Raw genomic sequence first — 21,575 nt, 5'->3', positions numbered from 1 at the left:
TGGGGTTTTGCAGTTAAAATTATTGTCAACCAAAATGAAGCTTTCCTTTTACCAACAATAACACCCTATAAACAAACTGTTGGTACCACTCTTTGAACCAAAATTTTATGTTTAAATTGATGAAAAAGTCACAAGAAATTGGATGGTAAATTAATCTATGACAGAAAAAAGGAAGGTCAAATTTCTAAGGTATAAGAAAAAAACCAATCCATTCTAGTAGAAAATATTTAATTAAACAGATCAATTCATTCATTTATTCAATAGTAAGTTGTTCAATGCCTTGTCAGTACCATGTATAGTTAAGGCAGTCTTCTTTTCTCCCTTTCCTTCTTCAGCTTCTCTTTGTTTTCCTCCTCCTATCCTTTTCTCCTCCCTAAAAACTTAGAAGCGGACAAAATCACGATGTGCTCCTATTCTCCTGTGGTTAGGAGGGACAAAGGTCTTTATTTCTATGGAGCAAAATGCCTCACCCTTTTGATACCCCAACCTACCCACCCCAGCCGCCATCTTGCAAGGGCCTCCAGAAAGAAGGAATCTTTTGGGTAAAATGGAGAACTTTAATGTGCTCTTCAGCTGTGTTGGTGAGAATGGGATCCTGAGGCTTGGGGGAAAAAAATGGAGCTTTCAAATACCTGGTAATTAGTTCAAGTCCTCTGGTGGAGATTCAGGATGGTGAAATGGACGGTGGCGAGGGTGGGAGGGAACCCAAGCATTTATCCACTCAAGATGTTCTGTCATATTTTATCTTTGGTGTCATGGCAGCAGTGTTAATAGGACGTGAGGCTCCTTGCCCCAATAATGGCCCATTACAGCTTCAGGAAAAGCCATCAAGTCTCCACAGCATTTATCTGTCAGCAGGAGACTATTATGGGAGCACAAACTCATACTGTATTAGTGTTATCAGTTAATTATGATTCTTGGGATGTGTGCCAGCCAATAGCCTGGTAGTCGGCTGACCACCACTCAGGAATATAACTCTGCACCCCCAGTGCAAGCCTGTGAGAAGAGAGCAGGCCCACAGAGGTGTGTGCTCAGTGGCATTTCCCCCAGCCTGGAGTCCATGGAGCCCCGGCCTGATCAGCATTGGCTCTAAGAGATGCGCAGGTCAGGATCACCACCGTCCAGGCCAAGCCCCCCCCCAGTCATTGTCAACTGTCAATGGAGGCACTTCCTGGACTAGTTTCCCCTGGCCCTCACCGTGGGGTGGAACAGAAACAAGCTTGGACTGGGATCCAGACAATTCCACGGAGGCAGCCTCTCCTTCCAGGGCTCGTGGTAAGAAGTGGCTACGTATCTTGTGCATTTCTCAAGGCATTGTTCTCACCTAGAAACCCGGGTTCAGGGAAAGTGGATAAGGGTGAGGGGACTTGGATGGTGTAACCCAACGACTCGTGTTAACCCAACGACTCGTGTTCTCACATTCCCTGGAATTAGGTAGCATATGGCAGATTTTCAAAAAATTCCTGTTGGGTCTTATCTTTTAGTAAAGAAGTCTTGAAGTTCTCTGCTCTCGTGGACTCCAAGCTGAAACTACCAGCTCCACCTCCTAAGTTACCTGGCTTGAAACATGAAAAAAAAAAAAGCCATCTCTCATTGTGGATCCTAGATCAGTACCTCATGGGGAGGGGAGGGGGTGGGAATTCAAGAACCTGAGAAACATTACTTACTGCAGCCTATTTTGTGCCAAAGTGGCTGCTATCAAAGGAGGCTGCCTTTTGAGACTAGGAAGACAAAGCTCAGTTAAAAGTAGAGATTTTTACCAGATTGCTGGCAGGAGGTGCCACACTGGGGTCAGCTGTATGGGCCATGACAAGGCCCCTTGAATGGCCCTTCAGTTCCAGGGGCAGGCATTAGGACAGCCCACTGTGAAGACGCAGCCAGTGCCCAAGTGGGGAGAAGAGGGTGGTTGGGTGTGGACCTGCATTTAGCGAGATCCACGACACACTTGGTGCTTTTTGTTAGCTAGGGAAATACGGGTTTGGGGAACCAAATGGGCTGGGCTGTGCCTGGGTCTGGGGCATTGCTAATGACAAGACATCAGAGTCCAACAATCAGGACTTCCTCTCTGCCACCCCCCCAACTCCTTCCCCCATCGTCCAGGAAACCATTTGGGGAAGGATGTGGACACAGAAACCTATGGTCCCACCATCTACCAGGTGAAGTGTGTGGGGAGTGGTGCTACTTAGGACTGTTCTCGTTTGGTTTCACATTCCTTAGGAAGGAGCTGGGACGGGGATGGGGTGGGGGAAGTGGGGGGAGAGAAGAGGTGTGTCTACCAAGATTTAGGAGTTGAATAAGTGGAAATCCAGAGCCCACAAATGTCATGCTGTGCCAGCGATTTGTTATATGACCTTGGGTTAGGTCACCACTCTGTGACTTCATTTCCTTATCTGTAAACTCTGATGATGGTTCTAAATAATTTCCTGAACTCTGCCCAGCTAGAAGATTCTGCAAATACAACAAACACCTATTTAAAGGAGTTTGTCACAAAAACTAAGCAAACTACTTTCATTTACTCTGTGTAATAGCTTTCACCCCTTCCCCTTTGGGCTGACTTTCCCTTCTTGGGGTGCCAGTATTGGGGTGTGGGGTGATAAAGGGGGGATGGATTACCAGTAGCACCTGTCCTAGGTGAGCAGCGAAGGGATGAAACCATGATTGGGCGAATGAATTTCAAGCATGAAGGAACCCAAGAGCTCCTCCCAACCCCCTTCCCCCACACCTGCCTTTTGTTTTCTGGAGAAGAGATGACTTTGGCAAGGTCACACTGAGTAGGCAGGGCCAGAGCTAAGTCCTTCGCTCTGTCCATGCTGCTGCCTCTCCAGCCAAAGTCATGGAACCTGACCCTGGCTTTGGGAAGGAATCCACCCTCTGTGAGCTGGCTGAGGACAGCTGGGGAAAGGCTGGTCCCATGAACAGTGTGTGACCCGGCCAGGTTTGCCTGGAGAGCCTCTGGAGAAGCTTGCAATGTCCAGGGTGGATCATGCCAGCAGCATGTCCCGGCCACCTGACCGTCATCTCCTCTCTAGCAGGATCCAGACTCTCACACTGGCCAGGCTGGGAAAGGAGAAAGAGCTCTGGGCAGGCACAGACTGAGGGGGGAGTCTGAGGACACGGTCTTGTCCTGGAGGGTCTCATTCCTCATCTGGAGGACAATCAGCTAGTGCCCAGAGGCAAGGCCTTCAGTTACCTTCATCCCTGGGTCTTGGGTGCAGAGACTGTTTTTGTGAGAGCATTGGCCTAGCTTTGGAACCAATACAGACCTCTTGCTTTCCCTTTTTGCCCCAAGTGGTTTTGACTCCACTGCTGGAAGCCATGGTGGAATTAGCTTTCTTTTCATTTGCATGCTGTGGAGAGCCCTTTATCTCCCAGAGTTTAAAGTGATCCACCCACACAAAGCAAGGGACCAACGGATCCTTATGCAACCTGGCAGGAGCTGGCCTATCCCTCAACAGGTTCAGGAACCCCTGCTCCAAACTGCTAGAGTGTAACATGTCGTTAACAAGAGCTTTAGTGAGCAACTGCTTTCTACCCAGCTTGGGTAGGCCCTGGGAATTTGCCATTGAATGAAACCAGACATGGCTCCTGCCCTCATGGAGCTGACAGTCTAGTAAGGTAGGGAGGGAAAAGGCATTTCCTACACCAGCACATGTATAATTGTATATGGTGATAAACTGCCAGAAGCAAAGTGAATAGCAGAGGGCTCTGGCACAGCGTGGAAGTTCTAGATGGCAGGTGCAAAGATTGGGGCTGAGGAGAAAGGCAGCATGGGTCAGGATGCTATGGGATACCCAGGAAATGGTCACATGAGGGTTTATGGTCTCTGGGAATGATTTGGGCCTCTTTCCTAAGAGCAGCAAGGGGACACTGGAGGTGCAGTTTACAAAGTGCTCTGTGGCTCCTGTGTGCTTGGAGAATGGATTTTAGGGGTCCAGAAAGAATGCAGAGAAAACAGTCCCTGAGGTTTGGCAAGAGATGATGGTCATTATGAGTCAGGCTCAAAGAAAGTCTCCCCACACCCCTCTTTTTCTCTCTAATGTAGCCAAATGCCTATGTGATTAAAAAGAAAAAAATTCTGGAGCTGCGGGGGGTTCAGCCACTAAGCAAACATCTTCATCCACCTCTATCTGAAACGCTTTCCTGAGCCCTGTGCCCCGGCGAATCCCACGCGTTCCTACACTTCAGCCCATAGAAAAATCTCAGCTCCGCTCCCCAGCCCGCACAAGCTTACCTTTATCCAACTCAAATATCATCCGGGATCCTGCTGCCCGTTTCCCCCAGCCCCTCCCCGGACAGGCTGATTCCTCCTGGGGTTTTCAGAACCTTCTTGCTTTTATACCTGAAGTGCTTCAACACTGCCTGCAGTTACACTCCATTTAGACATTATTTTGATGATAAAATTATGTCTTCCCCCCTACTGCTCATTGTCTTCTGCAGAATATAGAAGAATAAGGTGGTGGTCTCTCCTGAGGGCTTTTTATCCCCCTTTTAAATAATTCTATACTTACACCCTCCCCTCCCCACACACATTCATTTGAATCATCAAATTGATTATTATCCCTGTGGCTGGCACTTCTCAAAAGATGAAAAGACGAAACGCCCCAGAAGGGCTGGGGCTTTGACTTACAGCCTGCTGGGGTACTGTGGCAGCCCGTAATCCCGGGGCTTGTGAAGGGAATGGCCGACAGGGAGGCAGGGGTGTTTGTAGCTGGGGGTCCAGGTGTGCACCTGAAAGTGACTACCTGTGCCTCCCGAGTGGAAGGTGGCAGGTAAGTTGGTTGTTTTAACCACAGTTGTGTTTTCCTAAGCAGACAGGAATTTATTTGCTACTGCCTGTGTCCCAGGTACATTCCTGAGAGTTGCCAGTGAACAGAGCATCATTTTCTCCATCTAGAGAGCATTTTATAGACACACACCCCACATGGAGCCCTGTGAGTGTGGCTCAGAACTGCCTGGCCCAGGTGAGACGAGCTGGGAAGGGAAGCTGCTTCTCTCCCATTCTCTCTCACTGTACCTCACCTGCTGTTCTGAATCTTGGCTCTTTTGTGCACCAAGCACAGGGTGTGAGGCGGTACATTTCTAAGGCCCTGGCCTCTTCTCCTGGGTGCTTGCGTGGAGGAATGCGACTCATTTTCAATCTGGACAACAAACCCATTCCAAAAGCTGAGAGATGAGTCAGTTAGGCCTGCGGGTTAGAGGATAGGCTTGGAGGGGGCAGGCTGAGGAGGGGTGTCAGTTTTAAACCTTTTGCCCTCCAGGCCCACCAGCCAGCTGGACTTTTTTGTTGTTGTGCGGTCTTTAGTGGCCAGGGGCAGGCCCTTGTGGCTCCACAACCCGGCCCTACTCCCGAGGAGGTGGGGACCTCTCTTGTGCGTCTCGTTTCATTGAAGTGGCTCTGGCTCCCCCCCCTCCCCCCACCCCAGCTCGATTCTGTCACTTTAAGTCCAGCCCCTGAGAGATAGCCAATAGGAGCCAAACCATACATCAGTCTCCCAGCCTTAAAGCTACAGTAGGGTTAGTGGGCTCCAAGTCTCGGGTGCCCGAGCCTCCTCCACGGCTCCCCGTCCCCTCTGCCCGCCTGAGTGTCTGGATGAGTGGGAGCTCTGGGCTGTGCGCGCGCGGCTCTCTGCCTCCCTCTCTCCCCTGGCCGCGGCCGCTTCCCCCCACTCACCCTTCTCCCGCTCCCCGTGCCGCCCCTGCCCGGACGCGCACCTCGCCCGTGCCCTTCACTCGCTCTTCCGTGTGATTTCCCCGCCGCCTTTCTCTACCACCTGGGAATGCTAAAACGGGACTGATGGACGTGTCAGAACTCTGCATCCCGGACCCCCTCGGCTACCACAACCAGTAGGTGCCCTGCTCTTCGGTCTGTCTGTCCTTCTGCTGTCCGGCTGCCTCTGTCCTGGGTGTTGGCAGTTCCTCTTCTAGGCATTCTTGAAGTGGAAAAAAAAAAACAAACCCGGGGGGCACTCGGGCCAGGGAAAGCCGTCTATTTCCCGTGCTTCCTTCTCAGGGCTAAACCCGCCTCTAACTTTTCCGGCACCCCCTTTTACCAAACCTCACTTTTAGGCAGAAGCAGCACTTTCTCCCTCACTCTGCCTTTCTCTAGCTTCTCTGATTTTTTCCCCCCGCGGTGAGCAAAGGTCTGAGTTTCTGTGGACTGGGAAGAGCAAGCCCAGAGCAGGTGCGGGGATGTGGTCTCAAGGATGTCCCGTCCGGAAAAGGGAAAAGCCTCTCCGCGGACTCGGACTTTCTTTCCTGGGGACCAAAAAGGATCCCGGCCAGGAGGCGAAATCGAACGTGCCGTGGCTGTTGGGGAACTGCCGGAGGCCAGTCCTGCGCTCTCCGGGCGGTCCCAGTGGTGTGCGCCCAGGGCGCGCACGGGGTGCGGGCAGCGTGGCCCCGCGGGCGAGCTGCGCTCCGCACGCCCCACGAGGGGAGCCCGAATCCCGCCAAGTGTGGGCGATGGCCGGCCGCACGCTGCGTCAGGGGCAAGGTTGGTTCGCAGTTTTGAGCAAGGCGACCCCGGGCGGGAGCGATTTCCCTGCTCCGGGCGGGTTTGGCGCTGGCGGCGCGGGACGGGAGCGTGTGTGAGCGGCGTGGGCGTGAGCCGCGGGCCGGGACTCCGGAAAACCGCGCAGCTCCCGCCCCGGGCCGCGCGCCGGCGGCAAGTGGGACGGCGGAACCCGAGTCGCTCGAGGGGCGCAGGGCTGCTCGCGCGTCCCGCGCGGGCTCTCCGGGGCCCCACTCCGGCCACCGGTGGCCACAGGCATCCCCGCCGCACCTCACCTCTCCAGGTCTCCACTCGCGCGCACCACCGCCCCCCGCGGCCCGGGCGGGTCCCGGCGTGTTGGGTGTACGTAGTGTGTGTGCGCGCCGAGCTGTCCCTCTGAAGGCTTAAAAAATAATAATAAAATGAAAACTGTCGGCTCTCAGCGACAGTTTTCTTGCTTAACTTCTTGCTCTTCTTCCTTTTTTTCCGAAGCAAACTAAACTATTGAAGTCAAAGTTTCTCTCGCTCCATCAGTCTTTCATTTTTTTAGCCTCTCCGCCCCCCACCCCGCCCCCAAGAACCACGACCTCCCTCAATAAACACGCTGGATAATGCGGGGGTTCCAAAAGTGTGCCTCAGTTGCCCCCTTGGCAGCGCAGACCGCGTGGACCGGCGGGAGGCAGGAGGCCGCTGGACAGCAGGGTCTCATGTTGATGACAGGACTTTCAATGCTGACCTTTTGGGATCTAGTTTTAGGATTTCCTTGGGCATAGGGTCCTTTAGAAGTGGCCACTATTTGGACAGAGTGTGGGAAGAAGGCGACTGGTTTAGGAGATGAGGAAAATACTTAATTATAATGGATTCTATCTATCAGCTTAAAAAGTGGCTTTTCATTCTCTTTAAAGGTTAAACTGATCCCAGTTTGCATAGATGCTGGGGTCCCGGGTGGTGGCTGCGGTTTAGTGCTGGGCAGTGCTCCCTCCTAAAACAAGAGTGGGAGACACCAAAGAAACCTGGGTGGTGGGTTAAGAGAGGCCGAGGACGATTTTTGATGCTGTGCGCCGTTTCCTCACATAAAATTACCAAGTACTACAAATATTGGGCATTTAAATTATTTAGGCTCTCTCTCTTCAGAGGTGACCTCTTCAGTTGGGCTTGAAGTATCTATGTGTTTGTCCCTGGCTCAAGTCATCATCAGTAAATATGAACGTTTGTATGGGGGAAGTATGTTCTTTGGTCCTGTTGACCAGGAAAGCAAGGAGAGACAGAGCATTGAACAGCTGGGCAATTTATCGAGTTGACGGCCCCCCTGGTTTGGGTTTGAGGAGAAACATGGGCAAAAAGGGAACGACAGGCAAGCAGCGAGGGGGAATGAGGGAGCTGAAGTCCTGGGTCTCAGGGAAGGACGTCATTTATAAACCATGCCTGGCAGTGGTTTGGATTCCCCACGCTTCCTGGGTTCTTTGCAAAGAATTAGCTTCTCATTCTATGGGGACACAGGAACGACCGGAAATAATATGTGCTGTCTTCACTGAGGAACTAAGCTTCTCTGGGATATGCCAATTCTCAGAGCCCAGGAGCTGCTGGGCTGCAGCCTTGCACATTGGGGAGCTGGCCCCAGGAAAAATTAGGTGCCTTCCCACAAAGGCTTGCATTTGCTGTGCTGGGGGCGTACATCATTTCCAAAGATTGAGCTGTGGAGGTCAGAGGCTAGTGTCTTGGAGAGGGATCTTCCTGACCTCTACCCCAGAGCTGTGTGACATGTAGCTTTCGAGCCAGCAGTAGGCAAGTAACAAAGCGGAGGACTGGGTTCTTTGGTTTGTTGGAAGGACAGAAGGGTGAATCCATTCACTCCAGCGCTATCGGTGAACACCGACATGGGTGGGTTCATGTGCTCTGTAGACACAGTTTCAGCCCAGGTGGACTCATCAGTATTCCTGGCCTTCAGAAGACCCAAGGGCACAGGGACCAGAGTCCCGAGAGAAAGAACTGTCCAGCCCTCCCTCTTGCCCACCAGCACAGAGAGCATTTTTTGATGCTTTAGTGTTATGCTCCTCGCGTTCCCAGGTGAGAAATGAATGCACACGCTCAGAGAGGGATCCGTACCTTCCTACCTTTCTCTCTTCCGTTTTCATTTTCCCGTAGCCGATCCTGTAGGTGACTCCATTACCATTTCTAATCAATATTTTATGTACATATATAATCAGCCAGAGCGGGAGCGAGCGTGCTGGCGCGTGTGCCTGTGTACAGACGTGTCCCTGGCCAGACCGGCTGCAGATCCGCCGCACAAAACCCAGTGAACGGGGTGGGGGGGGGCTGCCTTCCCCACCGTCCGATGACCACTATGCTGTCGTTAAAGAAACAAAGAACAAACTGTCCTGAAGGTAAAATATGTGGGTTCACACGTAGGAAAAATGCCACGCGGTAATTCAGAATCAGTGACCCAGAGGAAAACAAAGGGGGGAATTAATTTTTAATGGTACATTTAAAAATAAATCAGAGCGAGCACATCGGTCTTGGTTTTCCCAGGGAGGGGCTCTAGGAAAGAAACCTTTCTGTGCCTGCCACCCTTCTGGGGGTGTGGGCTGCTGGGGAAGGGGATGGGGTGACAGGAGGCTGGAGTTGTTCAGGCCTGAGGGCGAGAAGCAAGAAGCAAACATTAGGTCAACTTGGAAGGTCCCAGTCCTGGGAAAAGCCCTTTACGGCTCAGTGAGATCCTAATGCCAACTGGAAATTTCCTCTTGGAGTGTTTTTTTTAAATTTCCCAACTCCCTTTAGTTTATAAACAGTCCTCTATTTTACAAATAATTAGGGCATTTGAAAAGATCTGTTTCTTAAGGAAAAAAAAAAAGAATGAAGAAACAACTTAGCCCACCAAACAGGAACCTTTTCATTCTATTGATTGGGAGTAATCAATAAATATTCCATTTAGTCGGAGAGAGGAGACTTTCGGGGAAAGCGCTGCAAGGGAAGTGGCTGTGATAGAGATTTCATGTCACAACCCTGCCTTCTCAGCGTGCCCCCGGCCCTACCTCCCGAAGCCCTTGTAACTTTGTCCTGAACGCCTGATTCATGTCCCTGATAACCAGACATTTTGCCAGATGGTTTTTAAAGATCATCTAAACTTGTAAAAGTTTGTCTCCTTTCTCTGTCCTCCCCAAGATGCCTTGTTTCTGTTGTGCTCAGGGAATGGAAGTATCTGCACAATTTTAGCAAAGGGAGTGTGTGTGTGTGTGGGGGAGGCGGAGTGCTGGTGGAAGAAGAGCGAGACAGAGTTTGTGCATTTGGGGGTGGAACTTGGGTGGTGGGACATGGAGTTGGTTGTGTGAGCGTACAGGAGTCACAAAGAGAACTGAAGAGACAGCACATGGTTAGGCAGGATACAGGATGCTTTAGACATAGCTCTGCCTAGAATTTGACTTCCCAGATGCTTTCAGTGACTTCCTTAAAATGAGGAGTCCTCTTTGTGGTTCTGATTTCAGGGGAAGAAATAAAAGGTTTTAAAACCATAATCCTCCCCTTCAAAGTAAAGCATTTGCACCCCGAAGCACCTCCGAGCTGCTACCCTCCCACACCTACTGGCCGTGGTCTTGTCTCTGTCCATCCCTCTCTGCAAGTGGGATACTCCCAAGTGCCTCTTCTTGCTTGACCAGGAGCCTGTCCAGAATGAACTGGGGCTCCTTTTGTCCCGGGGTCTGGGGGCTCCTGACTGAATGCTGCCGTCGGGGGGGAGGGGGCGGAATGCTAGGCTTGAATGCTGAACCTCTGCAGCCACCACAGCACCCAGAGGGTGCATGGGCTGGGGAGAGGGCTGGGAGTGCAGCGTCGGCAGAACAGGGGAAGCCGTGAAGGTCAAGGATGGGATGCAACCAGACCACTCTAAGGCTGGAGGCTTCTTGACCATCCCTCCTGCCCGAGTGCCCTTGAGGTCCTCTGCTGATTTCCAGGGATGCAAAAGAGATCTCTTTGGGATGTCAGCGCTGGTGAACCCTGGGCCGCCTTCACCTCTGGCGCCTTTCCCCCTTCTCAGTCCCAGCAGCCCCAGACCTCTGGGAAGCAGCCACAGACGTGGTCATTCCCAGGAGGAGGGGGCCTGTGGGCTTCATCTGGCCCGGGGGTCCCCACTGGCGTGGCCGAGGTGGCCCCCTCCCTGCATTGGGAGGCCGTGGTGTTTATAATTGCAAATGTAATTAGCAGGCCAGCTCTGGGGAGCTGGGATGCTCAACATCTCTCCATCGTGGTGACCCCTGTCATGGCAAGCCTGCCAGATTAACCCTCACCGGGCCAGCCTGCCTCCTGCCTTCACTGATGAGGGCAGAGCTGTCCTGAGGGCAACGGGCGGCCGGGCCAGGCAGCCTCCTGGAAGAGGTGGTCAGGGCAGTGAGTGGAAAAGAGGTCAGTAGCTGGGGGTTGTCTCTTCTTAGGTTGTTGGGCAAGTGAGCCTTGCCTCTTGTGGCCGGGGGTCCCCGGGAGGCAGGCCTTTCTGGGATATTTCCGCCTTCCCTCCCCTGCTACCCTGGATGGACGTGAGGGGAAGACTGTGGTGCAGGCTGGTCAGTTCGATGGCTCTGGGGACCTTGGTGGAGAAAGCGGGGCCCCGGAGCGGCCGCGTCCTGTGTGATTCCTTCCATCTCGTGCTCCTGGGTCTCTGTGGGCAGGGGCTGGTGTTCACCCACCTCCTTCCCCTTCTCGGCGGACACAACTTGTGGGCAGCTCTGCAGAGCTGGACGGCATCGGACACTGTGCGCGGAGGCCGGGCATAAGGGAACATGGGCTTAATTTGTTTCTGGGAGTAGAGAGCCCCCAGCCAACCATCCAGCAAAAAGACACCCCAAAACCTGACAAACTGGGAAAGAGGGAAGCACCATGGTCTGTGCATTTTTTCTTTCTCGTCTGAGTGTACACGTATCTGCCCGGCTAGAGTGCCTTTCTATGCTGATCGGGATTATAATCAGGAAGGATTTTAGCAGGCCCTTTATTTATAAGCAGAGGCTTAAGGCTGTTTGTGCTACTGTAAACCTCGGGGGCAAAGGATATTTCTGAACCCCAAATCCGCAAAAGCTGGTTCCATTCCCAAGAGTTTCAGCTGTGGTGGGTTGTGTGTGTACTTCCGCCTGTGTGTTACCGTAGTAACTCCCCCTTAAGATAGGGGTGGTGGTGGACCCAGGGCTTTGCTTTTTAAACACAACCCCTGCTGCCTGCTCTACCCCTTGGACCGAGCGCAGCCTGTGGCCACAGTCCAAATGGGGACCGCTATTGCTTTGGGGTTTGTCCGCCGCGTGAAGCATGGAGGGACCTGCGGGTCAGCTGTCCCTGGCCCGTCGTGAGAAGTCCAGCCCTTAAGAGCCTCTCTCGGGTTTTCTGGCCTCAGTAGGGCTGGGGCAGACCCTGAGAGGGAGAGAAAGGAGATGTGCCCTTCTCTAGATAACAGATGGCTGCACTCCGAGGAGCATTTGGGCTATTCTGTTCCAGGCCCGACTTCCCCTTTTCTCCCTGGAAACAGCCCTTAACAGTCTGTAGCTTAAAGGGTCAAATGTTTTATAAATCAAGGAAAAGCATACTGGTTAATCTGCCCCGCCTGTGGGACTTTTCGGTGTAGAATAAGGCAAGGTAAGAAAGAAAATCTGTTGGTTAAATATCTTCAATTCAGAATTGTTTGTGCTTGGGTTACAACTGTATAAACCCAAAACAAAAGTTTTCCTTGGGATGAGAGACGTAATTTTTTCCACCTTCATTTTGCTATGCTTTTTAGCCTATACACATTTTGGTCTTAGGTTTTTTGTGTGTGTGTTTTCTTGCCTTTTGTGGTGTTTTTGTTTTTTTTTTTAATTTCTCCCCTCTGTTCCTTTGCATTTTAAGATATTCTTTTCAGTATTGTCATCCAGCATTCCCGGGATTGGGCTATTCCTGGGAAGAGTTTTCTGCATAATGTTATTTTATTTCTCAATGTCATTTTATCCAGAGGTCAAAAGGCAGTTAAACAAACTCCCGACAAGGTTTTATTTTTATCTTCTGGTTTCAAACATGATCAATTTTCATTTAAAATTATATCAGGGTCCTCTCCTGCCAATTACGGCAGCAATCAGCCTCATGCCTGTCGGTCTGTGTTTACTAAAAACACTGCCTTTAGGATTATGTGAATGTAAAGTGCCCAATTAGAGTCACGCTTCTCCATCTAGGAAACTGTGAGTTTCCAGTGTTATTTTAACCTGATTTTTAAAAATTGTTCGAATTAACTTGATTTATAAGTTAGCCTTTTGTTTTATTCCTCTTTTATTCATTTGTAAAATAGTATATTTCCTTCAGTCTATGTTTTCGGTATTTTCACCTGGTCTGTGTTTAAAAAGACATTTGAAAAAGGGGTCTTGAGGATCACTGGCCTTTTCATGTGTTCTTGATTTCTGAAGGGCAAAGAACAAGGAAATAGAGCCACAAGGAAATGCTATAGGGGAAGGTGGAGTGAGGAGGTGAGGTTGATGTTTTGTACAAGATTTCTTTCTTGTTTCACACTTTAGCATTTTCCTTTGTCTTCCTTTGTTATTTCTCTATTTTCTTTCCAGCTTGCCCTAGTTCGCCCTTGTCCTCTCATCCCTTCTTGCTTTTGTGCGTGGGGGTGCGTGTGTGAGAATGTGTGTGAGTGCGCGTGGGCTCTTTTGAGGTGCTCATCACTAATTAGTCAGGTGAAGTGCCAGAGCAGAACGCCTTGCAGAGACCGCCTCGCTCCGATTCAGCAGTGAGGGCGCTTAGTCCCTGCTCTGCCCTGCTCGGATGTTTTGGGAGAAGCAAAGCAGGTGCAGACTTCCTGTTCCTTCCAGGTGGGTTGTGTCTGTGGCCCGAGGAGAAAGGTGACAGGGGCTGGAGGTGGCAGGTAGTGGGAGGGGGAGAGTATCGGGAAACCCTAAACCTTTCGACACCCCAAACCTTATTCAAAACCAAATGTTAAATCTCTCCCTACAGCTTACCTCCTCATGCTTTGAGCCCTGATTTGGGGTCTTGGTGATAGAACATACAGGAGCTGGTAGAAGGCTTTTGATTTCGCCTTCCTCGCTGATCAGCAGAAAACAGTCCCTTCTGGTGGGAAACATCTCTTCAGCCCACGTGCAGAGTGCAGTGTTTATCCTTTTCCTTTTAGCCCTACACTTGGTCATTTTTCTCTTGGGTGTGTTGACACTGTCTGCCTAAGCAGACAAGCTAACAAGCTTTGGCAGAAAGAGCTCTGCTTTAACAGGAAAAAGAGCAATGATGTGAGGGTTATAACAATTATGAAAACAAGTATTAAGAGCTTGCAGCTTTTTCTTCCCCCAAAGTGCAAAGTTTTCTCATTGGGTTGGCTGGACCGAGGCCCCGGATGTAAATATCTTTCTACAAATGTAAACATGCAGGAGCTTTGGGTCTGAATTTACCTGGGTGCAAAACCTGCCCGGTCTCTGAATCTGAACAGACCTGCAGAGGATGGTACTGTGATAGCTAAGTGACACACCCCCGGAGGGGCTAGGGGTTTTGCCTTTGAACTAAGAAGGGAGAAATGGTTCCTGTAGACGATGCTGTGTCAAGTCTGACCACACTTCCACGAGCTTCTGTGGCCCATGCGGTGTTCACGTCTTCATTTCCCCGTGGGCTTGGTTACCCTGGACACATTCTCAGAGAGGTTTGCAGGCAAGGGGGTTATGACTTGGCATATATGAATATCTGGGGGAAAGAACTATGTGAAGAGACAGGCAAAGTCACCCTTGATCACTTTCTTGGCCATTCAGCTTCTTGCAGGCGCTGCCCCCTGCTACTGGGTACCTCGACCTGCACCCTGGAGGCAGAGATGAGCAGGAGAGATGGGCAGCTGATCTCTCTGGACCCCGTGGTCCTGCTTGTAAATCTTCATGCTGACTCCCAGCCCTGGACCTGCTCACCTGTGGACATTGCTCACCTGCTAGTTACTTTTGAAATTAGCCTGCCTTTGCTATTTCCTCTCTCCATCCCTTTTGGTGCTTGTGCTTTGGAAATCGGAGGCAGCTCTGCTTCACCTAAGAGTATACCAGGATTCTACAGCTGTCTGCATTTTTCTTTTCTTCCTTTCTAATCGGACTCGTGTTCCTACTCTTTTTTTTTCCCTAAGAACCAAAACAAAGCTTTGGGTTATTAATTGATTATTAACTGATTTAACAAACAGAACATTCCAAGCCCAAAGAATCCAAGCAAGAGTTTGACTGTGCTGCTCAGGTCTCACCCTCAATTGGTGAGAAATTTTATAGCTTCAATTCCCTTGTTGGACCCTGAGTAAAAAATTAATTCATGAATAATAAAAACCAATCAGTCTTGTCGAGTTTAAGAAGGATTAGGAGAAAGGGTGTTTTTTCTTACCGAGAACATTTGGAATCTGCGTGTCGTTATCATCGGGTGTTTGGGGATGGTTTGAACGTGCCTTTATTCACGGCAAATGAGTTGTTTATTATCCCGAGGTGTAACACATCTTCCTTAGTTGTAAGGCCAGCTTACTGATGGCCCTTGTGGATTTCCCACCCACTGCTCTTCCACTATCCCATACCCGAAGTCAGTGATAATTCATTGAAATTAAGACAGTTTCATGTGTAAGTGGCATATAACCAAATAGCAACAGACAGGCATTGCATCATGAATAAACCCATTTGTGGATGGGATGGAGCCCTTCTTGGTGTCCCTCCCCTTTCCTTCCTGGGAAGTAATTGACCAGAAATTTACATGCCTTTGTAAGAAGGACAGAAATTAGACTTGTAGATTCTACTTTTAGTGTCTGCTACCTCTCAGCAGGTTGTGAAGATAAAGCGAGGTAATTCACAAGTGCCTGGCACATAGTAGGTGTGCATTAAATGTGTCATTATCAATTTTCTTTGATGTTAGCTTTTGGAAGTTACACAATGAGAGTCCTCCCTGGCAGTGAGATCCTGGGGCTTGAACCAGATGACTTTGTTAAATGAGATCAGTGTGGCCTGGGTTTCTATATGTAACATAAGCGGATTAGAGAAGGAATTAAGTTTTGGAGTGGGGGTGATGAATAGGAAATTTCCTCTGAATGAATCTCTATATCCTTGGATGCCATGAGTAGAGTTGCCATTATTAAATACAGAACACCTGGTATAACTTGAGTTTTATTATATTTTAAAAATATTTTTAGATAAACAGCAACTACTTTTTTAGTGTAAGTTTGTCCCATGCAGTTATTTGCTAAATATGGCACCCCTACCCATGGGTGTGTTTCTGATTAAAAAACACACTTCCGGACAGCAGATGTGGCCCAAGCAGTTGAGCTACCTCCCACATGGGAGGTCCTGGGTTTGGTTACTGGTGAAAACAAACAAACAAACAATAAAACCAACTCAGGGGAGCCGATGTGGCTCCGTGGTTGAGCGCTGGCTTCCAACATATGAGGTCCCAGGTTCAATCCCTGACCCCTAGTGCCTCAAAAAAGAGCAAAAAAATCCCCATACTTCCCTTATTTTTCCTGCTATTGACTAAGCCCAAAAGAACTATTATGTGTTTTCAAATTGTTTTTTTAAAGGACTGTCTTTACCTTAGGCTGGTCATGCCTGTAGGAGTTGTTGGGTGGAATGACTTCTCTCATCCCGGTATACTGACAGAGCCAGCATTAGGTAGTAAGTTTGCCTGAGTAGGTCTCCTAACACAGCTCCTAGGCGATTAGATTCTGTCGTAAGTAGGAGCCGGATAAGCCGTCTTTTTGGAAACTGTCTCTGCGGGATGTTTGCCTGACCTCGGCTTCAGGGGCTGGACCCCGCAACCGGAGACAACCCTGGGGTACCTTGGAGGCCAAAGCAGCGGCTGATTCTTTTCAGGAGGGAGGCGGGAAACCATCCAAATCCGTGTTAGATGTTGGAGCAGAGAGGGCAAGAGGCCTGCATCTGAAACAGCCGGTTGAGAGAGTGGATAACTGGGGCTCCCCAGTAGGGAACCTGCGAACCCCAGTTTCTCTTCCCTCACCCCTTGGAGCAGCCTAGCTGCACAGCCCCGGTAAGCACCATTGTTTTAAGCCCGGCACCCTCGCAGCCCAGGGTACGGGAAATGGAAGAGCTCTAGAGCCCCCTGCAGGCCCTCGGTGACACTGCACCTCACGGGTTACAGCCCCGCGACACAACCTTCCGGGGCGGAAGGGGAGTGGAAGACGCGCGCAGGAGAGCCTTCAGAAGCACAGGGGCGGCTGCCACCACCGCTGCAGAAGGAACCGCCTTTCTGAGCCCTGCTCGGTGCTCTTTAGCCCTGCGGCTGCCCCCTGGTGTGGCATGCCTGTCTCCCCCAGCACACACAGGCCCACGCACACCCTCACGGGCGCTGCCCCGAGGCTGGCCCGACCTCCAGGCACGCTGGAAAGCGCTCAGGCCTCGTTCAGTCTCAGGACAGCTCTCCGGCTTTTGGATGCGTAGCGGCAATGCGGCTGCACCATCTTCCGAGCCTCGCAGTTGGCGTTCAGATCCTGTTCCCCAAGTCACCTCTCTGGGGAGCATTTTGGGATTTGTTGGAAGAAAAGATTTGGGGGAGGGCATGGAAGATCTAAAAACCAACTGTGGACGACTGTACTAAGAATAGCAATAGAAATGGTCGCAATAATTGACATTTATTGAGTGCTGCCAAGGTGCCAGGCTTTGTCCTAAGACGTTGCGTGTGTTAACTCCTTGCTTCTGCACAACCCTATGAAGTCGTACTGTTACCATCCCCATTGACAGATAAGGACACTGAAGTACAGAGACATTAAGCCATTTGCCCAAGGGCACACAGCAGAGGCCGCCTGGCCCTGTGCCCACACACCCTGACTGCCATGGTGTACAGGGCCCCACTGGGAGCGAGACTTCCAGCCCACCCGTGCCCACCACCTCCGTGGGCTCTGACCTGCCCTTTCTGTCTGTCTCACCCTCCCAGGACCGAGGTACGACCGGCACAGCCCATCCTGCATTGCATCCAAAAGTTCAGCTTTCTAACCCCAGCCCTGAGATCAGCCCTTCTTAGCTGTGCAGGTCCAACGGAGGTGACGTTTAGGTGGAGGTGGAAGGGGAAGATCAGGCCCCAAAAGAGAGCGGCCTGGAAGAACGTCAGAATTGCCACGGCCGCCTGCCACGGTCTGGCCCACGCGCCTCTCAGAGTCCGTCATGAGTGTCTTTTGAAGCCGACTGCCTCTCTTCTCAGCCTGTATTTTGTCCCCAGTGTTCTCAGCCCCTCCCCAGCTTCTCCCATCCCTTTTCCAAGCACCGCAGTTGGAATTTCAGTGCTCAGCTCTGGCGCCTGACCTGGGGCCTGGGACACCTCATGCCAGAGCCTGCAGAATTGAATGCGGCGCTGCGCTCCACACCTGCTTCTCCCGTCTTCCTTGTGTCTCACCCCTCAACACAGAGACCCCCCGCCAAGATAGGGAGGGCATCTCCAGTTCTTCCTGCGCTCTCTTCATTGTCCATTCTCCTTCCTGAGTCTGGAACACGTTTTCCTCAATATCCACCTCAGATGGATTCCTTCCTATTTGTGCTCTTGCTTTGCCTGTTGAACTTCTCTTTATCCTTTAAAACCCTGCTCAGGTGTCACCCTCTCTGTGACGGTGGTCCTGAACCGCCCCCCCCCCCGGGGGTATTAATCTCTCCCTCCTTGGAACTGCTGTCCAACCCATGTGTCTGGTTTGGACTGGGCTGTGGCCTGTTGGATTTGAAGAGATGCTAATCTTTCTCACTTAGACCTGAGCCCTGGAGTCGGGTACTCTAGAGATACTGCTTTAGCTAGCCTAGGGAGGCTGCAAGAAGCTAAAGGGATGCCCCAGGGGGCTTAAGAAGGAGGAGGAAGTCCATAGGAAAAGTGGACAGCATCTGTTGCCCTTGTCAATTATCAAGGGTGCATCTGAAAAACAAATTTTTTAGAAAAAGGGTGCTAGGTGGGCGGCGGGATATGTAGTGATTAGGAAGCAAACCTTCATCTCCAGGATGACTGACATAAATCTGAGCCTCAGTGCTATGCTGGAGCTGGCTCAGATCAGCCTGGGAGGGCCAGTTGTTAAGGTTTTTAGGAATTTCGGGAGCCCATTGTTAAACACAGCCATTATGAAAAGTTAAATTATATAAATTGACAAATATGTATGTTAAAAGCAAAAGTAATAAATACTCAAAACTTACTGCTTCCTAAATTTTACTGCATTTTACTGTTTCAAAGGCTTTTATTTTTTTATTTTTAAAATTTTTTTAAAGATTTATATTTCTCTCCCCTTCCCCCCACCCCCCTGTTGTCTGCTCTCTGTGTCCATTCGCTGTGTGTTCTTCTGTGTCCGCTTTATTCCTGTCAGCGGCACTGGGAATCTGTGTCTCCCTTTGTTGCATCATCTTGCTGCATCAGCTCTCTGCATGGGCGGCGCCACCCCTGGACAGGCTGCACTCTTTTCGCGTGGGGCGACTCTCTCTGTGAGGCGCACTTCTTGCACATGGGGCTCCCCTACAAGGGGGTCACCCCTGCGTGGCACAGCACTCCTTGCACGCATCAGCGCTGTGCGTGGGCCAGCTCCACACGGGTCAGGAGGCCTTGGGTATTGAACCCTGGACCTCCCATGCGGCAGGCGGATGCTCTATCAGTTGAGCCAAATCTGCTTCCCTCAAAGGGTTTTAAAGGATAAATAGAAGCTCAACAGGCAGATGGGGGAAAGCAGTAGCACAAAGAGGAAGGAATCTGGAAGTTCTTTCCATCTGATGGACCTGTGTGGGGCAAGTATTGGATGAAGTGCCTCCAGCTCTGCGGTCAGTGGGGTCACGTGGGTAGCTGGAAGCCTTGGTGGGATTATTTACACTGTGGGAATCAGCACACACTACTTCTCCCTTCTCCCAGTTGTTATGCATTTACTTCCCGGGCCTGGCCCCATCACATCCCAGCTCTGGGACCCTGGAAAAATGACTTCATTTCTCTGCCTCAGATGTCTCCTCTGCACCTCTGTGCCTCGTCTTCCTCACTGGCTTGCTAAAAAGATGAAAAGAGTTGATCAACATAAAGTACTGAACACAGAGACTGGTATTCAGTAAGTGCTCCATAAACATTAGCTCTTTTTAGTATTTCTTCCTCACAAGCATCCAGATGTGAACCTACCCAAACTCTATGGAGGCAGATGACCTTCCCAGACCCAGGAATGTAGGTTTGCGCTGGATGGTGTAAGCTTAATTGTTTCTCCCCCGCTGGACCCTCACCCTTGGGGTTTAACTAGAGGAATTAAAAGCAGAAAAAGCTAATTCTCCCAGGGGAGAGGCCCGGGCGGGGAGGGAGGAATGCCAGGAGAGGATCCACCTGTGGGTCTCTGAGGAAGGGGCTGCCGTCAACACTGCTGAATGGGTGAGGGGGGTGGAGGTGAGGCCTGGAGAGCGGCGGAGCAGGTGCCAAGAACAGGCAGGCTGCAGATGAAGGGAGGGGGCTCTGTGTGGCTGCGCTGGGGCCCAAGACCATTCGGGGAGGAGCAGCTACTCCCTGGAAACACTGGCACGTGCGGCCAAGGCCACCAGCCCACAGAAGGCCAGGGCCCCTCTGGCTTTGGGAGTGGAGGGGATATCCTGAGCCTTTCTCAGATCAGGCATGTGCTGTCAGTGGCTTGAGTTGGCACTCCATTGGCCATGAGGTCCCTGCTTGGCATCCTACAGGAAAGTAGACATTGAGAGAGAGGCCGGAGGGTCTGGTCTGTAGCCCCTGGGAACAGAGGCTCAGGGGAGGGCCAGGGCAGCTTCCTTGGGCCCTAGCCAACATAGGTCACTGGGGGGAGGTTCCCCCCCACCTCCACCCCCGGCAGAGACCTGGAAATTGCTTCAGGTTCAGAATCTTGACATTGGGCCCCACAGCCCAGTGACTACATAGACGGGTCTCAGCCCAGCCCATTTCCAATCAAAACGAGCTCAGGTGCCAGGTGATGGCTACAGCTGCACAGGTTCACAGGCCAGAAGGTGCATCTAATCGGTGAGGTCTCACTTTGTTCTTTGAAGCCCTGGTCTGCAGGGAAATGCCCTGGGGAGTGGCCTTGCCAGGGAAGAGTAGCCTTGAGAATTAACCCCCTCCCTCTCACCTCTCTAGGGGAGTATTTCCTTTACCCTGAATTCCTTAAGGACCTACCTGGTATGCAGCACAGTTAGTAAATGTGCGGTCCAAGTTTGGATATGCTTTGAGAAAATGCATATGTACAACTGCCTGTACAGTTGTACAGGTTGCTCACTGCCCAAGAGTGCCTCGTTGAGGGAATAGATAAGCTACGAACCTACTTTTTCTGAGGCATGGTGGGGAGGTGAGGGGGTGAGTGTTCCAGGGGTTCAGGGCCTGGAATGGGCGAGGAGCCCCAGGCTGAATTTAGAGCTCAGTAACTCTTCAGGAGGCTTTCTGTTCTGTTTAACTGCAGTTCTTAGTGAGTCCCCAGTGCTCTCAGGAGGCAGGGGACAGAGAGGGGCACCCAGAAGTCCTGCTCTTGTTGCTGATGATTTGGGATGCCCGTGGGAGCAGGGCCATCGCCAGGGCCCCGTGCTCCCAGACTCAAGGTGCCTTGTGGAGTGTGGGACAAGCGGGGACCCTGGCAGGCAGGGGCAGGTTGGAGGGAGAGCGTCCCATGGTCACTGGCCTCTAAGCGCCTCTGTGGGGCTGTAGGGGTGCTGGAGCTTAGCTCCTTAGAGGCACTCAAGCGGGGCGGAAGGAGGGAGCTGCTAGGTCAGCGCGGGGCGTGCTGCAGACCCAGTGCACGGAGCTCCCGTGCCTCATCTCTGCTCTTTAACACCTCGGTAGGGGTCCTACCCCCACTTCACTGAGGAGGAGCCTGGGGTCCAGAGGGCCCAAAGTGATGTAATGGCCCGTCTGAAGAGCCTGGGTGCACCTCGAGTCTGCCTGGATAGCTCAGTCCCCAGGTGCCCCCTGGGTCCACCTCTTTCTCCTACGGATGCCGGTCTGTCCAGACCAGCCCTCCTGGTGTTTTCCCAGCACATGATCGTGGTCCCAGGCCTACTGCTGGGCCCTGCGCCGCCTCACATGCAGGCGGGACGGGCGTCTGCAGGGTGGATGGCGCTGCCTCGTCCTGCAGGGAGGCAGCTCCCCGGGCTGAGAATGAACCAGGAAGAGCGAAGCC

General features: G+C 51.5%; 1 protein-coding gene across 2 annotated transcripts in view; it reads left to right on the top strand.

Moving 5' to 3' along the window:
- The window catches only part of ESRRB (estrogen related receptor beta), a 185,558-nt gene that overhangs the window by 54,792 nt on the left and 109,191 nt on the right, over nucleotides 1-21,575 (top strand). The window contains exon 1 of one of the 2 annotated variants that reach the window (XM_012523338.4): nucleotides 5,518-5,844. The exons of the other annotated variant lie outside the window; for it this stretch is intronic. Within the exon in view, the coding sequence (XP_012378792.1) occupies nucleotides 5,795-5,844 (50 nt within the window). The 5' untranslated portion in view covers nucleotides 5,518-5,794. Of the gene's footprint in view, nucleotides 1-5,517; nucleotides 5,845-21,575 lie in introns of those variants that run through there. 2 annotated transcript variants of the gene reach the window in all.

This window comes from Dasypus novemcinctus, chromosome 3 (genome assembly GCF_030445035.2).
Source record: "Dasypus novemcinctus isolate mDasNov1 chromosome 3, mDasNov1.1.hap2, whole genome shotgun sequence".
Classification (NCBI taxonomy): domain Eukaryota; kingdom Metazoa; phylum Chordata; class Mammalia; order Cingulata; family Dasypodidae; genus Dasypus; species Dasypus novemcinctus.
This window is presented reverse-complemented; position numbering and strand designations above follow the sequence as displayed.